Raw genomic sequence first — 14,081 nt, 5'->3', positions numbered from 1 at the left:
GAATGAAATTAATTAACCTTACCCTTTACCCTAGCCCTCCCTCACCCCAGCCTAACCCTAACCGTCATACTAACATTCAGGATGCTGGCTGTCGGGATTCTGAATGCAACATCCCATCCGCCGGGATGCCACCTACATCCCTTTAATTGTATGTGTATACATACATATATACACACACACAGAAATACATATATTTCTATGCTCCTTATTGTGTTTCATCCTCCCATCTGTAAGTTCATTACTAACCTGCATACAGACAACATGCTTCATTTAGTTTTTCACTAGATGAATTCAGTGGTGCCCTCCAGTGGCTGGCGCCCCTAGGCAGCCGCCTAAAGCTGCCTAATGGTAGAGCCGGCCCTGCAGCTATACAAAGTGAGGTGGATGCAATGCAACGCACACGTAAAGGGCCAGTGATCACAGTAACTCTTCAGAAGCTGCAGTAGGGCCAGCCTATGTGAGCTGAATGGTTTTTTTTTTAGGATTTGGCCACCATTTCACCATCCAAGTCTCCTGCTTTGCAGAGCATTAGAGTCAAACATGCTGCAGCTTTTGGAGCACAGCGACCAACATCACTGGACTAGATCTGCACATGTGAACTGTGGCTCCTGAGCATGTGCAAATCACTAAACAGCAGAGATTTATGTAAATATTGGATTTATGTAAATCTCTTAATCAAGCTCTTTTACATATATTAATTCATTTATTTTTTATTCATATTTGAGGCATTTATGGCAATATATTTGATCACAAAATTACAGATGATTTATAAAAGTACTTGAATATACAAGTACCTTTAACAAAACTGTTCACAAATTGCAATGTTACTACTGCAATACCTCTTTTCCAGGACGTGGCTCAGTGGAAACGGATCCCCCTTCCACCCCCCACCCCCCCCTAAAAAAAAACCCCAGGGTCTAGTGACCCAGGAATCCAACCTCGGAAGGACTCGGGTTTAGGGGCAGTGTAAACAGGTGACCCAGGTCACCCAACCAAGGTCCCGTTTACAGCATGGGGATTGGGTAAAGAACGGAATGGTGTCTGTGACAGCTGTCACTGGGGAGGGATAGATTACAGCCTCCCCGTATGGTCAGGACCAATCTCTGTATGCCCGTCTTCCCAGTGATACCCTCCTGGATGGGACACCCCCGGCGCCCTGCTGCAGGTTGCCCGTCCGACCTTCTGGTGTCAGGATCATTATGGTTTTGACCCAAATCCAGGGAGATTGGGATTTCCCAGTACTTGGAGATGATGTCCCAGCACTTGGAAAAGGGATATAAGCAATTTGCTCTGGCAAGTGATTTTTAGAATAATACATTTTGATTGTAAAGCTCAGCAAAATGCATTTATTGGTTATATATCTATTAGTAACTACAAGGTTTCTTCCGTTTCAGCGATTATAGCTTGTTTGTATTTATGTCAAAGCATGTCTGTGCAGTAGTAAATAGGCTTCTTGTGTGTCCAACTTTTTTTCTGGAAAGTTGGGTTTGACATTAACTATGCTGCTCTTAGAACATTTTCAGATGGATGCAAACTAACATGGGAGTAATACTACAATCTGTTGTCACTGAGCATATTTCCTCTACCTAAATTTGTAGTTTAAAAAAAAAAACTGTGGGTGTGGTATAATTGCGAAGATGGCAGATGCATTTTAGAAGTGCTCTGTTTGCATTTCCCAGATCCTCCTGCCATTGGCTGTCTGTGGCATCCTCCTAACAGCATTATTACACTACTACTCTACCTGCCTCCTGAGCTTGCAGTCTTGGATCCAGCCCGATAAGAATCAGTGACCCATCTCATGAACCCATCACTTGTATCTGCTCTGCAAGGACTCCACTAAACCCGAATCTTCCCTGCTGAGGTGGCATGTTCTGTACTGCACCACATGCTGGGGATGCTCCATTGTGCAGCCAGCCAGCCAGCCTGAGGGGCATTTCTGATTTGCCAGATGTCAGTGAAGGGGGCGGAGGGGGCAGAAAGAGAACATCTTCTTTGCTTTTCTCCACTCAGCATACTCTTTCAATATGGCAGATATTTTTTGAGAAGCAAAACGGAAAGCTGAGCTCTCTGTGCTTCTCTGAATCGCTCATCCCATACTACTATATGCATACCTCCCAACTTGTCCAGACCAACGGGTCGGTACAAGACACACCGGAGGCGTGACGAAAACTGGGCGGGGCCTCAAGTGGAGGGATGGGACCTAGCGCTGCAACCTCCTTTTTCATCATTTTGGGGGCGTGCCAAGCACTCCCTGAGCTCCCCGGCTCCACTCCCTGCACTGATAGACACGGCACCTATTAATTGATCACCAGCTGCTTTGCAGTGCAGAGCAGCAGTGATCACTGACTCTCCCAACTATCCCCCCCCCCCCCCCCTCGCCCGCAGGACACTGTGGCCCGTGGGTGGGCCAGCGGAACAGTATCCAATTAGCGGGACTGTCCAGCTGTATTCGGGACAGATGGGAAGTAAGCGCTTTGTATAGCTGCCCCTACTGCAGCATATAACGGGTTACTGTGAGCAATGGCCCTTTATGTGTCTGATGTATTACATACACTACACTTTGTATAGCTGCCCCTACTGCAGCATATAACAGGTTACTGTGAGCAATGGCCCTTTATGTGTCTGATGTATTACATACACTACACTTTGTATAGCTGCCCCTACTGCAGCATATAACAGGTTACTGTAAGCAATGGCCCAGTATGTGTCTGATGTATTACATACACTACACTTTGTATAGCTGCCCCTACTGCAGCATATAACGGGTTACTGTGATCACTAGCCCCTTATGTGTGTAATGTATTACAGTACATACACTACACTTTGTATAGCTGCCCCTACTGCAGCATACAGTATAACGGGTTGCTGTGAGCAATGGCCCAGTATGTGTCTGATGTATTACATACACTACACTTTGTATAGCTGCCCCTACTGCAGCATACAGTATAACGGGTTACTGTGAGCAATGGCCCAGTATGTGTCTGATGTATTACATACACTACACTTTGTATAGCTGCCCCTACTGCAGCATATAACGGGTTACTGTGAGCAATGGCCCAGTATGTGCCTGATGTATTACATACACTACACTTTGTATAGCTGCCCCTACTGCAGCATACAGTATAATGGGTTACTGTGATCACTGGCCCAGTATGTGTCTGATCATAGGCGTGCGCAGCACATTTTATTAGGGGGTGCACCGTCGGAGGGGTGTGTCTAGCACCGCCTTTTGGGCGTGTCTAGCACCATCTATTGATGGTCAACGCAATATAAAATATCCACCCTTGTACCAATCCTAATAATACAGATGCATTGTCAGATGTTGTGGTGTGCACGAAACAAACACCCCTGATGGCACTCACTGCAATAACAGTGTTCCTCCTCAGCCTGGTCTGGCTCCCCCTCTCTTTCCCCTGCAAGCTCCAGCAGCTTACTTACAAGTCAGTAACTCACTGACAGTCGCAGACTAGTAGTGCTGCTGCTGGAAAAACGAGTGACGTGTCAATGCTGCTGCCAACCGCCTGCCAGTATTGAATTTGTCTACCTATGAGGAATGCTGGCTGCATGCTGCTCCTCATCAGTGGCTGGCGCTGGCATAGAATAGAAGGAGAGAGGTGGGCGTGAGGCGGGTGTGACGGGTGGACGTGTGAGCAACATGACGTAATCACGTCACGTCACGCTGTTTTTGTACACTGAGATGGAGCCGGGAGTTTGAAAGCCGGTGGCAGTGGCACCCTTGATTAACCCAGGCGTCCGGTCAGTAATGCAGTCCTGACAGGGTGCAACGCAGAGGGGACAGTAATCAGCCTGCTTGGCGATCGGGGTGCCGGACATTAGGGGGTGCCTGTGCGCACCAGGCACCCCCCCTGCGCACACCTATGTGTCTGATGTATTACATACACTACACTTTGTATAGCTGTCCCTACTGCAGCATATAACAGGTTACTGTGAGCAATGGCCCAGTATGTGTCTGATGTATTACATACACTACACTTTGTATAGCTGCCCCTACTGCAGCATACAGTATAATGGGTTACTTTGATCACTACCCCTGCATGTGTCTGATGTATTACATAAACTACGTTTTGCTTGGGAGGTATGCTATTCGGGGAAGCAATATGTACAGTAATTAAGAGCAACGCTGGAGAAATCTGAGGTTCTCTGCTACAACATTGCTTGTGTGCTGCTCTCATTTTGGATACAATACATGCCGCCATTTATAAGATACATATGGAAACATTTAAAGGATGAGAGTCATTTGGCGCCTCAATTGGTGAAAAAACATATTCCAAGAAATTTTCTAAAAAGTTTCACACAGAGAGAAGTGACAAGTAATAGAAATAGCCCTCATAACCCCACTCAAGATTTTGTTTAGCCATAGTTAGGCTTATGCTTTTTGACTATACACAGTGAAGAATACTTTTACTTTGTAGAGGCTGACCCCAATTGTTGGGGGGACCCATGCACCTTGATGAACGCTAGGCAAAGGGATGCCCAAAACCATGTGATTGGTGGTGCGCATCATAAAGAACCTTCAGCATTTCCGATCAAGTTCGGGAACTCCAAGCATCTGAAGTCTTCCCCTTCACACTGCGCTCTATGTGGGTACCTCTCAAGGAACGAAACCTCTTGATGTGTTCCATATAAAACTATATTGTATGTCAATCATACAGGGCAGTGTGTGTAAGCTGAAAGCACATACTGTGCAATTACTGTGTCGTGTGTACTGGTTTTACAAGGTTGTCTTCATTTTTGCAGCAGACAATCTATCGCTTGAAATACTTATTAACTAGAGTTAAATACATCTGGAAGTTAGTGAAAATAATTCTGTAATGGTTTTCTAGTGAGTGCAAAGCTGGCATGTACCTAAACTATGATACAACTTGAGAGGCCAAGGTTTCCATCTGTTTGCTTCACTTCATGTTTGTTTCCCCATCTACACAAAACTGCACTTGGACCCCAAACATATTTTGCAGGTTAATAGAGAAAGTCTATAAAGATTGTTGTACAGGAATGTGGGTTGACCATTTGGAGCTCAAACTCCAACTCAGCTACTTTTTATGTTTTAAAGTTAGAAGTTTTATTTAGTTTTTTTTAAATGTAAAAATAGACCCATGGGGGTTTACTTAATTAGAGCAGAAAAGTGGGTTGGACAATAAATATTTTCCAACTCAAAAAGCCAAGTTATACCGTTTAGAAAAATTGCTGCTTTAAATCTCAACTCAAAAATTGCTGAAAAATAATTCTGACAAAATGCAACTTATTAAATAAAACCCTAATGCCAGGTACACACTAGACCAGGGGTGGCCAACCAGTCAGAGACAAAGAGCCAAAAAAATCTTGTTTTGTACATCTAAGAACCGACATCAAACCAAGGTTGCATGTGTAAAAATAGGGTGTGGCCTTGTTCCTGCTAGGCCACGCCCCTGGTACAAAAAAAAGAAGTTGAAAAAGCTAGATCCACATAAAATACATTTTAAAGTCAGATACAACATAAAATATATATAAAAAAACTACTTCCACATAAAATAATTGAAAAGCCGATCCACATAAAATATATTGAAAAAGACAGACTCACATAATACACTTCAGCTCCACCATGTGTCACTACATCCAGCAACCTTCTGTGTCACTCCAGCCAGCACCCTTCTATGTCAAGTCAGCTCCCCCATGTGTCACTCCTGCCAGCACCCTCCTGCCACTCCAGCCAACTCCCCCATGTTTCACTCCTGCCAGCACCGTGTCACTCCAGCCAGCTCCCCTATGTGTCACTCCTGACAGCCCCTTCCTGTTTCACTTCAGTTAGCTTCCCCATGTGTCACTCCTGCCAGGATACTCCTGCGTCACTCCAGTCAGCTCCCCCTTGTGCAACTCCAACCCACTCTCATATGTCACTATAGTCCCTCAACTCTTGCCATTGCAGCAGCGCCTTATTTGTCCTTTGTTTGCCGGTGGGTGTTTTACCTCTAGTATCTGGCTCCCTCAGTTGTCAGTCCCCATAGTGCTGCTGCATGTCTGGCTGGAGTGCAGCGGTTTCCGGATCTGTTGTGCACCTCGAGTATCGGGAGCCACATTTGAATAAAGAAAGTGCCACATGCGGCTCAAGAGCAACGGGTTGGCCACCGCTGCACTAGACGATAATTTTAACAATGTACCTGATTTCGACAGATCGGAACGAAACTTTGTTGAAATCGTCCAGTGTGTGTGCACCATGTTGCTGACGAATTGCACTCCCATGCGTCATCAGCAACATCCTGTGCCGGACCTACATGCAGACCTGACGTCACCAGCCTGGGCCATGCTGCCGAATGCAGTAAGGTACCCGACGTCACTCTGTTGCTGCCGGTATCAGCAAGTGTGTATGCACGGCACCACCGCTGTGTCCCTTCACCCCCGATATCGCTGCGTATACTCATCATCTAGCATGTACCCAGCTTAAGAGTTATAAGTCTAAGGAGTCTATTTACGAAGCATGAAGTTGTAAATTCCTGCACTTCTGATATTGTGTATGCCCAAAATGTAAAAGAGCAATGCTTTTATCAGCTGTGTCCTGCTAGTAAAAGCATTACCCTTTTAAATTTCAGGCATAAACACGATCAGAAGCACCGGGTTTTACAGCAAGAAACTATGTAAATAAACCCCTAAAACACTCTAATAGACAGTATGAAGTGCTTATCTATTCTGCAGACTCCTCATCTCAGGGAGAAAAAGGTCTATATGCAGCCACAAAGCCAACATAATTGAGTTTGCACTTAGGGGGTCATTCCGAGTCGTTCGCTTGCTAGCAGATTTTAGCAGCATTGCACACGCTAGGCCGCCGCCCTCTGGGAGTGTATTTTAGCTTAGCAGAATTGCGAACGAAAGATTAGCAGAATTGCAAATAGCAAATTCTTAGCAGTTTCTGAGTAGCTCCTACACTGCGATCAGCTCAGCCCGTTTCGTTCCTGGTTTGACGTCACAAACACGCCCTGCGTTCGGCCAGCCACTCTCCCGTTTCTCCAGACACTCCCGCGTTTTATCCAGGCACGCCTGCGTTTTATCTGCACACTACCAGAAAACGTCCAGTTTCCGCCCAGAAACACCCACTTCCTGTCAATCACACTCCGATCACTTCAACGATGGAAATTCTTCATTCGGACGTGAGTAAATCTACTAAGTTTTGAGCTAAAATACTTAGCGCATGCGCACTGCGTACCATGCGCATGCGCATTTTCACCTTAATCACTCCGTTGTGAAAATCGGCAACGAGTGAACAACTCGGAATGACCCCCTTAATGCAAGTAGCTTTTCACATTACTTTCTACACACTGTAACACTGATGTCAGCCAGATGATACATTGGGATTGTGCGAGGAATGGACTGTAGATTGCACAAGCCGCCTCCAAAAATAAGTGCAGAAAAGGCACATACAAGTTATGTACTAGATACATAGGTGCTGGAACAGGGGGGCAAAGTGGCATCTCGCCCCTCCAAATATTTTAGAGGCGCCAGTCAAAGTAATGGGTCGCAGTGTCTACAGTTAACACGGACAATGTCAGGAGGGTGATAATCCCCATTCTGGGCTGTTTCACCTCCTCCCTCCACACAGCCCTTCTCCTTCTGCCTCCAGTACCAAGTGAGCTCCCCTCATTTCCAACTGGGTTCAGCTGAAAATGTACCCTGTAAAGTCTGCACTATGGGGGTTATTCCGAGTTGATCGCTAGCTGAAAATATTCGCTGCGCTGCGATTAAGGAAAAAAATGGCACTTCTGCGCATGCGTATGCGGCGCAGTGCGCACGCGCAATGTACTTTCACAACGGCCGATGTAGTTTCACACAAAGTCTAGCAAAGCTTTTCAGTCGCACTGTTGACCGCAGAGTGATTGACATGAAGTGGGCGTTTCTGGGTGTCAACTGGCCGTTTTCAGGGAGTGTTCGAAAAAACACAGGCGTGGCTGGCCGTACGCAGGGCGTGTTTGTGACGTCAAATCCGGAACTGAATGGTCTGAAGTGATCGCAAGCGCTGAGTAGGTCTGAAGCTACTCAGAAACTGCACAATATTTTTTTGTAGCCGCTCTGCGATCCTTTCGTTCGCACTTCTGCTAAACTAAGATACACTCCCAGAGGGCGGCGGCTTAGCATTTGCACGGCTGCTAAAAACTGCTAGCGAGCGATCAACTCGGAATGACCACCTATGTATGCACCCGTGATCATAAGATTGCATGGCTGAGTACAATCGGGACGCACATGGGCGCAGCTAGTCGCAATCGCAATGCAGCCGCACATGCAACCCATTCGCTACTAAGCTTACGGTGGGCACATCTGTAGATAGATAAATAGATAGATAGAAAGATAGATAGATAGATAGATAGATAGATAGATAGATAGATAGATAGATAGATAGATAGATAGATATCTCTGTCATCAGGTAGGTGGTTTGGCGGGTAAGCACCAAAATTATATCTTGCCCCCCCTTCCCAACCAAAAAGGTTGTGGCTCCCTTGACAAGATACTGTAGAAGATTGGACATTAGAAACAATGAAACATAGGTCAGGGTTTACATGTAAAAAAAGCTCCTTATCGTCAATCTGCAGTGCCGTAACTAGGCATTTTAGTGCTGTGTGCAAGAAACGACATTGGCGCCACCCCCATGCAAGATAGGGGCAGTGCGCGCCATAGGCGCGTGAACAATATATAGGGGCGTGGCCACAAAATAATAGCAATTCATACTACAGTACACAGTAGTCTCCATTATTCAAATTACGCTGCACAGTAGCGCCACTACACCAGGTAGAGCCCCTCTTATACATTACAGCAGACAGCATCCCCCTTTTTACACATTACAGCAGACAGTCCCCCTTTTTACACATTACGCAGACAGTGTCCCCTTTTTTACACATTACGGCAGACAGCGTCTCCTTTTTTACACATTACGGCAGACAGTGTCCCCTTTTTTACACATTACGGCAGAAAGCGTCCCCCTTTTTTACACATTACAGCAGACAGCGTCCCCTTTTTACACATTACGCAGACAGCGTCCCCCTTTTTACACATTACGGCAGACAGCGTCCCCTTTTTACACATTACGGCAGACAGCGTCCCCATTTTTACACAGTACGGCAGACAGCGTCCCCCTTTATACACATTACAGCAGACAGCGTCCCCGTTTTTACACATTACGGCAGACGGTGTCCCCCTTTATACACATTGCAGCAGCCAGCGTCCCCCTTTTTACAGATTGCAGCAGCCAATCCCCCTTTTTACACATTGCGGCAGCCAGGCCCCCTTTTTACATATTACGGCAGACGGTGTCCCCCTTTTTACACATTGCGGCAGCCAGTCCCCCTTTTTATACATTATGGCAGACGGTGTCCCCAAGAGAGAGAGAGAGAGAGAGAGAGAGAGAGATACTTACCATCTCCCCGCTGACAGGCTCCTCGTGCTGGCATCTCCCTCGGTGCAGGCATCGGACAAGGAGGAGGAGGGAGGGGGACTGGTGCCGCAGCAGCGTTATTTCATTGGTAGTTAGCGCCGCTGCAGCTGTCCCCTCTCCTTCCGTATAGGCTGCCCGGCGCTGTTGTGGATGCTGGGATGGAGGAACCACATCCCAGCATCCACAGCAGCGTCGAGCAGCCAATACGGAAGGAGAGGGGACAGCTGCAGCGGCACTTACAACCAATGAAATAGCGCTGCTGCGGCTCCAGTCCCCCTCCCTCCTCCTCCTTCTCCGCTGCCTGGCGCTGCTCTCTCCTCCACAGCGTGGCGGCGGCGCACGGCGCAGACAGCAGAGGTGGCATGTAATGAGTCAATTTGACTCATTACATGCCGCTGGCCGTGTGCCCTCAGGGCAACTGCGCTGTGTGCCAGGCCCACCTGGCACACATGTAGTTACGGCCCTGCCAATCTGTTTTAAATGCTAAAGTCAGTAAAGACCTTTTCTCCTGCAATTATCACAGATTTTATAATTGTTGTGATCTATGACGTAATAAATAATTGTACCAACTTACATCCTCCAATAAACTTCTAGCATAAAGCATATTTGTTTATAATAATCTTTATTGTACTCTTGGGGACTCATGATAGTATATTGATAAATGGATTTTAAACTAAATATTGGTAGATATTTTATTCAGAGTTGTTGTGTCTGTATAACATACATTAGATGTCTATATATTGGCTTACCCGCAAGGTGTATGCTGGTCCTCGCAGGGTATACTCATGTCCTCCCATATGAAATGTGATGCCAGGAAGCTGGGAAATTTGATCACAATCCACAGTGTACTGAGGGAAAATGACACAGCATTAATAAATAAGAAGCAAACATCAGACAAGGGGGAGCCAAATGGCTATCAATAGGGAAACTTACAACCCATCTGAGAGCCATACAATCTGTGTGTGTTCAGGTATAAATTTAGTTTAGAAATAGAATTGCATTTTTTGTATCACCACATTTTTGAAGTACAACACAATATTTATTGTTTAATTATCTACAAGTACATTTTTTTTTCATTTGTGGCGTACTGCACAACAATACTTGGTAAATTATCTTCAATACTCTTATGAGCATTAGAAGTTCTGCATCCTGTATCAGTCAGGTTTTTGAGACTATCTCTGACCTATTAATATAAATGACAGTGTACAGTATTGAGAAAAAATAATAGACTAGGTAAATACTGACCCCTATGGGTAAGTCTTGACATTGTTAGATGTCAATGTTCGATTAATGTTCAAATTTATGGTATAAATAGTAAAATATGTTCCAAAATACAGTGCATCCGGAAAGTATTCACAGCGCGCTTCACTTTTTCCACATTTTGTTATGTTACAGCCTAATTCCAAAATGAAATAAATTATTTTTTTCCCTTTAACATTCTACACACAATACCACATAATGAAAATATGGCAAAAATTTTTTTGAGCTGTTTGCTAATTTATTAAAAATACAAAACTAAGAAATCACACGTACATAAGTATTCACAGCCTTTGCCATGAAGCTCAAAATTGAGCTCAGGTGCATCCTGTTTCCACTGATCATCCATGAGATGCTCCTACAGCTTAATTGGAGTCCACCTGTGGTAAATGCAGTTGATTGGACATGATTTGGAAAGGCACACACCTGTCTATATGAAGTCACACACTTGACAGTGCATGTTTGAGCACAAACCAAGCATTAAGTCAAAAGAATTGTCTGTAGACCTCCGAGACAGGATTGTGTCAAGGCACAAATCTGGGGAAGGGTTCAGAAAAATATCTGCTGCTTAGAAGATCCAAATAAGCACAGTGGCCTCCATCATCTGTAAATGGCAGAAGTTCGGAACCACCAGGACTCTTCCTAGAGCTGGCCGGCCATCCAAACTGAGTGATCGGGAGATAAGGGTCCTTGTCAGGGAGGTGACCAAGAACCCGATGGTCACTCTGTCAGAGCCACAGCATTCCTCTGTGGAGAGAGGATAACTTTCCAGAAGGACAACCATCTCTGCAGCAATCCACCAATCAGGCCTGTATGGTAGAGTGGCCAGATGGAAGCCACTCCTTAGTAAAAGGTACATGGCAACCCACCTAGAGTTTACCAAAATGCACCTGAAGGACTCTCAGACCATGAGAAACAAAATTCTCTGCTCTGAGACAAAGATTGAACTCTTTGGCGTGAATGCCAGGGGGTGTGGTATGCAAGGTCGACCACACTTAGGTCAACAGTGTTTAGGTCGACCACTTATGGTCGATAGTAAGTAGGTCGACATGGTTTCTAGGTCGACAGGGACTCTAGGTCGATATGTACCAGACTAGGTCAACATGACAGAAGATCGACATGAGTTTTTGCACTTTTTTTGGTGTTGTTTTCTCCGTACAGTGACTGGGATCCCCAATTAGTGCACAAGTCCCCTCACATGGCTCGCTTCGCTTGCCATGCTTTGGTCAAGATGCCTCGTTCTGCTACCACTGTGCTTGGCACAGGTTACCGTTCCCAATTGTAGTCCACGTGGATCGTAAAGTATGAAAAAGTCCATAAAATGAAAAAAAAATGTGAAAAGCTCATGTCGACCTTTTGTCATGTCGACCTAGAACACGTCGACATAGAGTCCCCGTCGACCTAGAAACCATGTCGACCTACTTACTGTCGACCAATAGTGGCCAACCTAGACAGTGTGGACCTATGTGTGGTCGACCTAGATACCGGATACCAATGCCAGGCATCATGTTTGGAGGAAACCAGGCACCGCTCATCACCAGGACAATACCATCCCTACAGTGAAGCATGGTGGTGGCAGCATCATGCTGTGGGGATGTTATTCAGTGGCAGGAACTGGGATACTAGTCAGGATAGAGGGAAAGATGAATGCAGCAATGTACAGAGACATCCTGGATGAAAACCTGCTCCAGAGCGCTCTTGACCTCAGACTAGGGCAACGGTTCATCTTTCAGCAGGACAAAGACCCTAAGCACAAAGCCAAGATATCAAAGGAGTGGCTTCAGGACAACTCTGTGAATGTCCTTGAGCGGCCCAGCCAGAGCCCAGACTTGAATTTGATTGAACATCTCTGGAGAGATCTGAAAATGGCTGTGCACCGACGCTTCCCATCCAACCTGATGGAGCTTGAGAGGTGCTGCAAAGAGGAATGGGCGAAACTGACCAAAGATAGGTGTACCAAGCTTGTGGCATCATATTCAAAAAGACTTGAGGCTGTAATTGCTGCCAAAGGTGCATCAACAAAGTATTGAGCAAAGGCTGTGAATACTTATGTACATGTGATTTCTTAGTTTTTTATTTTTATTAAATGTGCAAAAACCTCAAACAAACTATTTTCACATTGTCATTATCGGGTATTGTGTGTAGAATTTTGAAGGAAAAATTAATTTATTCCATTTTGGAATAATGCTGTTACATAACAAAATGTGGAAAAAGTGAAGCGCTGTGTATACTTTTAGGATACACTGTAGATGGAAAGAAATACATGGTCAAGTCACAGTATTGTGACCACAGACTAACAGCCAGTACAGCTTCATGTGCAGCACGGACAGCAGCTATATGGTCTGAACTGTCGCTTTAGACACACGCCCGATTGCCCCCAGGTTTATTTTGACGGTGAGCTGCTCCACTGTAGCGTGTCGGTCTGCCCTCACACACCTTCGTAGCCAACGTTCACCGCAGTTTCCATGTTGGATATTCGCAATGGTGCCATTTGTCCAGTCACGATACACCTTCACCACAGCAGCACGCTGTTGGCCCAACAGCCGATAATCATCCCTTTTTGCAACTCAGATACAGTAAATTGTCTCTTGTACCCATGACTGCAATGAGTGATATGTGTGCAGCAAGCCAGTGCACGACACGTGATGTAGTTCATTGGCTACGTGCTACCGGCACCAAAATTGTAGGTGGTCATAATAACGCGATTCGACCATGTAATTCTAAAATAATATAAAATGCTATTTATGTTACAAAAACACTGGACACTATAAATTATTAAATGAAACTGTGTTGTATTTCACAAAAGATCGTGATCTACAACAATACAGAAGAATTTTAAACATGAAAAATCTCAATTAAAGAGTATGGAAGAGTTTATCTGACAATGCTTAGATTCTGGAGGCATATATATATAAGAATATCATTAATTTTATAGTGATTTACAGGTCAATTTTCTAAGCATTGAATCCATTAAGGGCAAATCCAATATATGCAATATATCAAATTCTCCAAAATGTCTGAAATTAAAATACAGGATTAGCAGTCTCACTTAAATGATTTAGCAAATTGATTGTGTGAATCAGCTAAAATTAGGTCTCATACCATCAAGACTAACTCAAAAGTTTTGAGATTAAAACCAAATTTCTAAGGCATGTAGAAACATTAAAATTAATGGGCCCATTAAAGTGTAGCTTCCAACATTTGGCCTAGGTGAGCAATTAACTCCATTAAAAGGAAAGGGCACATTGAAATTATGTGAAAAATTAATTCTTTGGTATTTTCCTATACTATCCAAACGGTTATAGAACAGGCTGACAGATTTAAACATATCTGGGATTATTCTGTTAAATTCCAAGTGATCCCACATCAACAAATTTTGTTATATCATAGTACTGGGCCAGATGTACTAAGC

At 44.8% G+C, this 14,081-nt stretch overlaps 1 protein-coding gene across 2 annotated transcripts in view; it reads right to left on the bottom strand.

The window, feature by feature from the left end:
- REN (renin) overlaps nucleotides 1-14,081 on the bottom strand; it is a 117,107-nt gene that overhangs the window by 5,384 nt on the left and 97,642 nt on the right. For both annotated transcript variants that reach the window (XM_063957271.1, XM_063957270.1), the window contains exon 8: nucleotides 10,162-10,260. In XM_063957271.1, the coding sequence (XP_063813341.1) occupies nucleotides 10,162-10,260 (99 nt within the window). The remainder of the gene's footprint in view (nucleotides 1-10,161; nucleotides 10,261-14,081) is intronic.

The sequence above is a fragment of the Pseudophryne corroboree genome, chromosome 2, assembly GCF_028390025.1.
Source record: "Pseudophryne corroboree isolate aPseCor3 chromosome 2, aPseCor3.hap2, whole genome shotgun sequence".
NCBI lineage: Eukaryota > Metazoa > Chordata > Amphibia > Anura > Myobatrachidae > Pseudophryne > Pseudophryne corroboree.
Note: the sequence above shows the minus strand (reverse complement) of the source record. Positions and strands in the feature narration are given on the sequence as shown.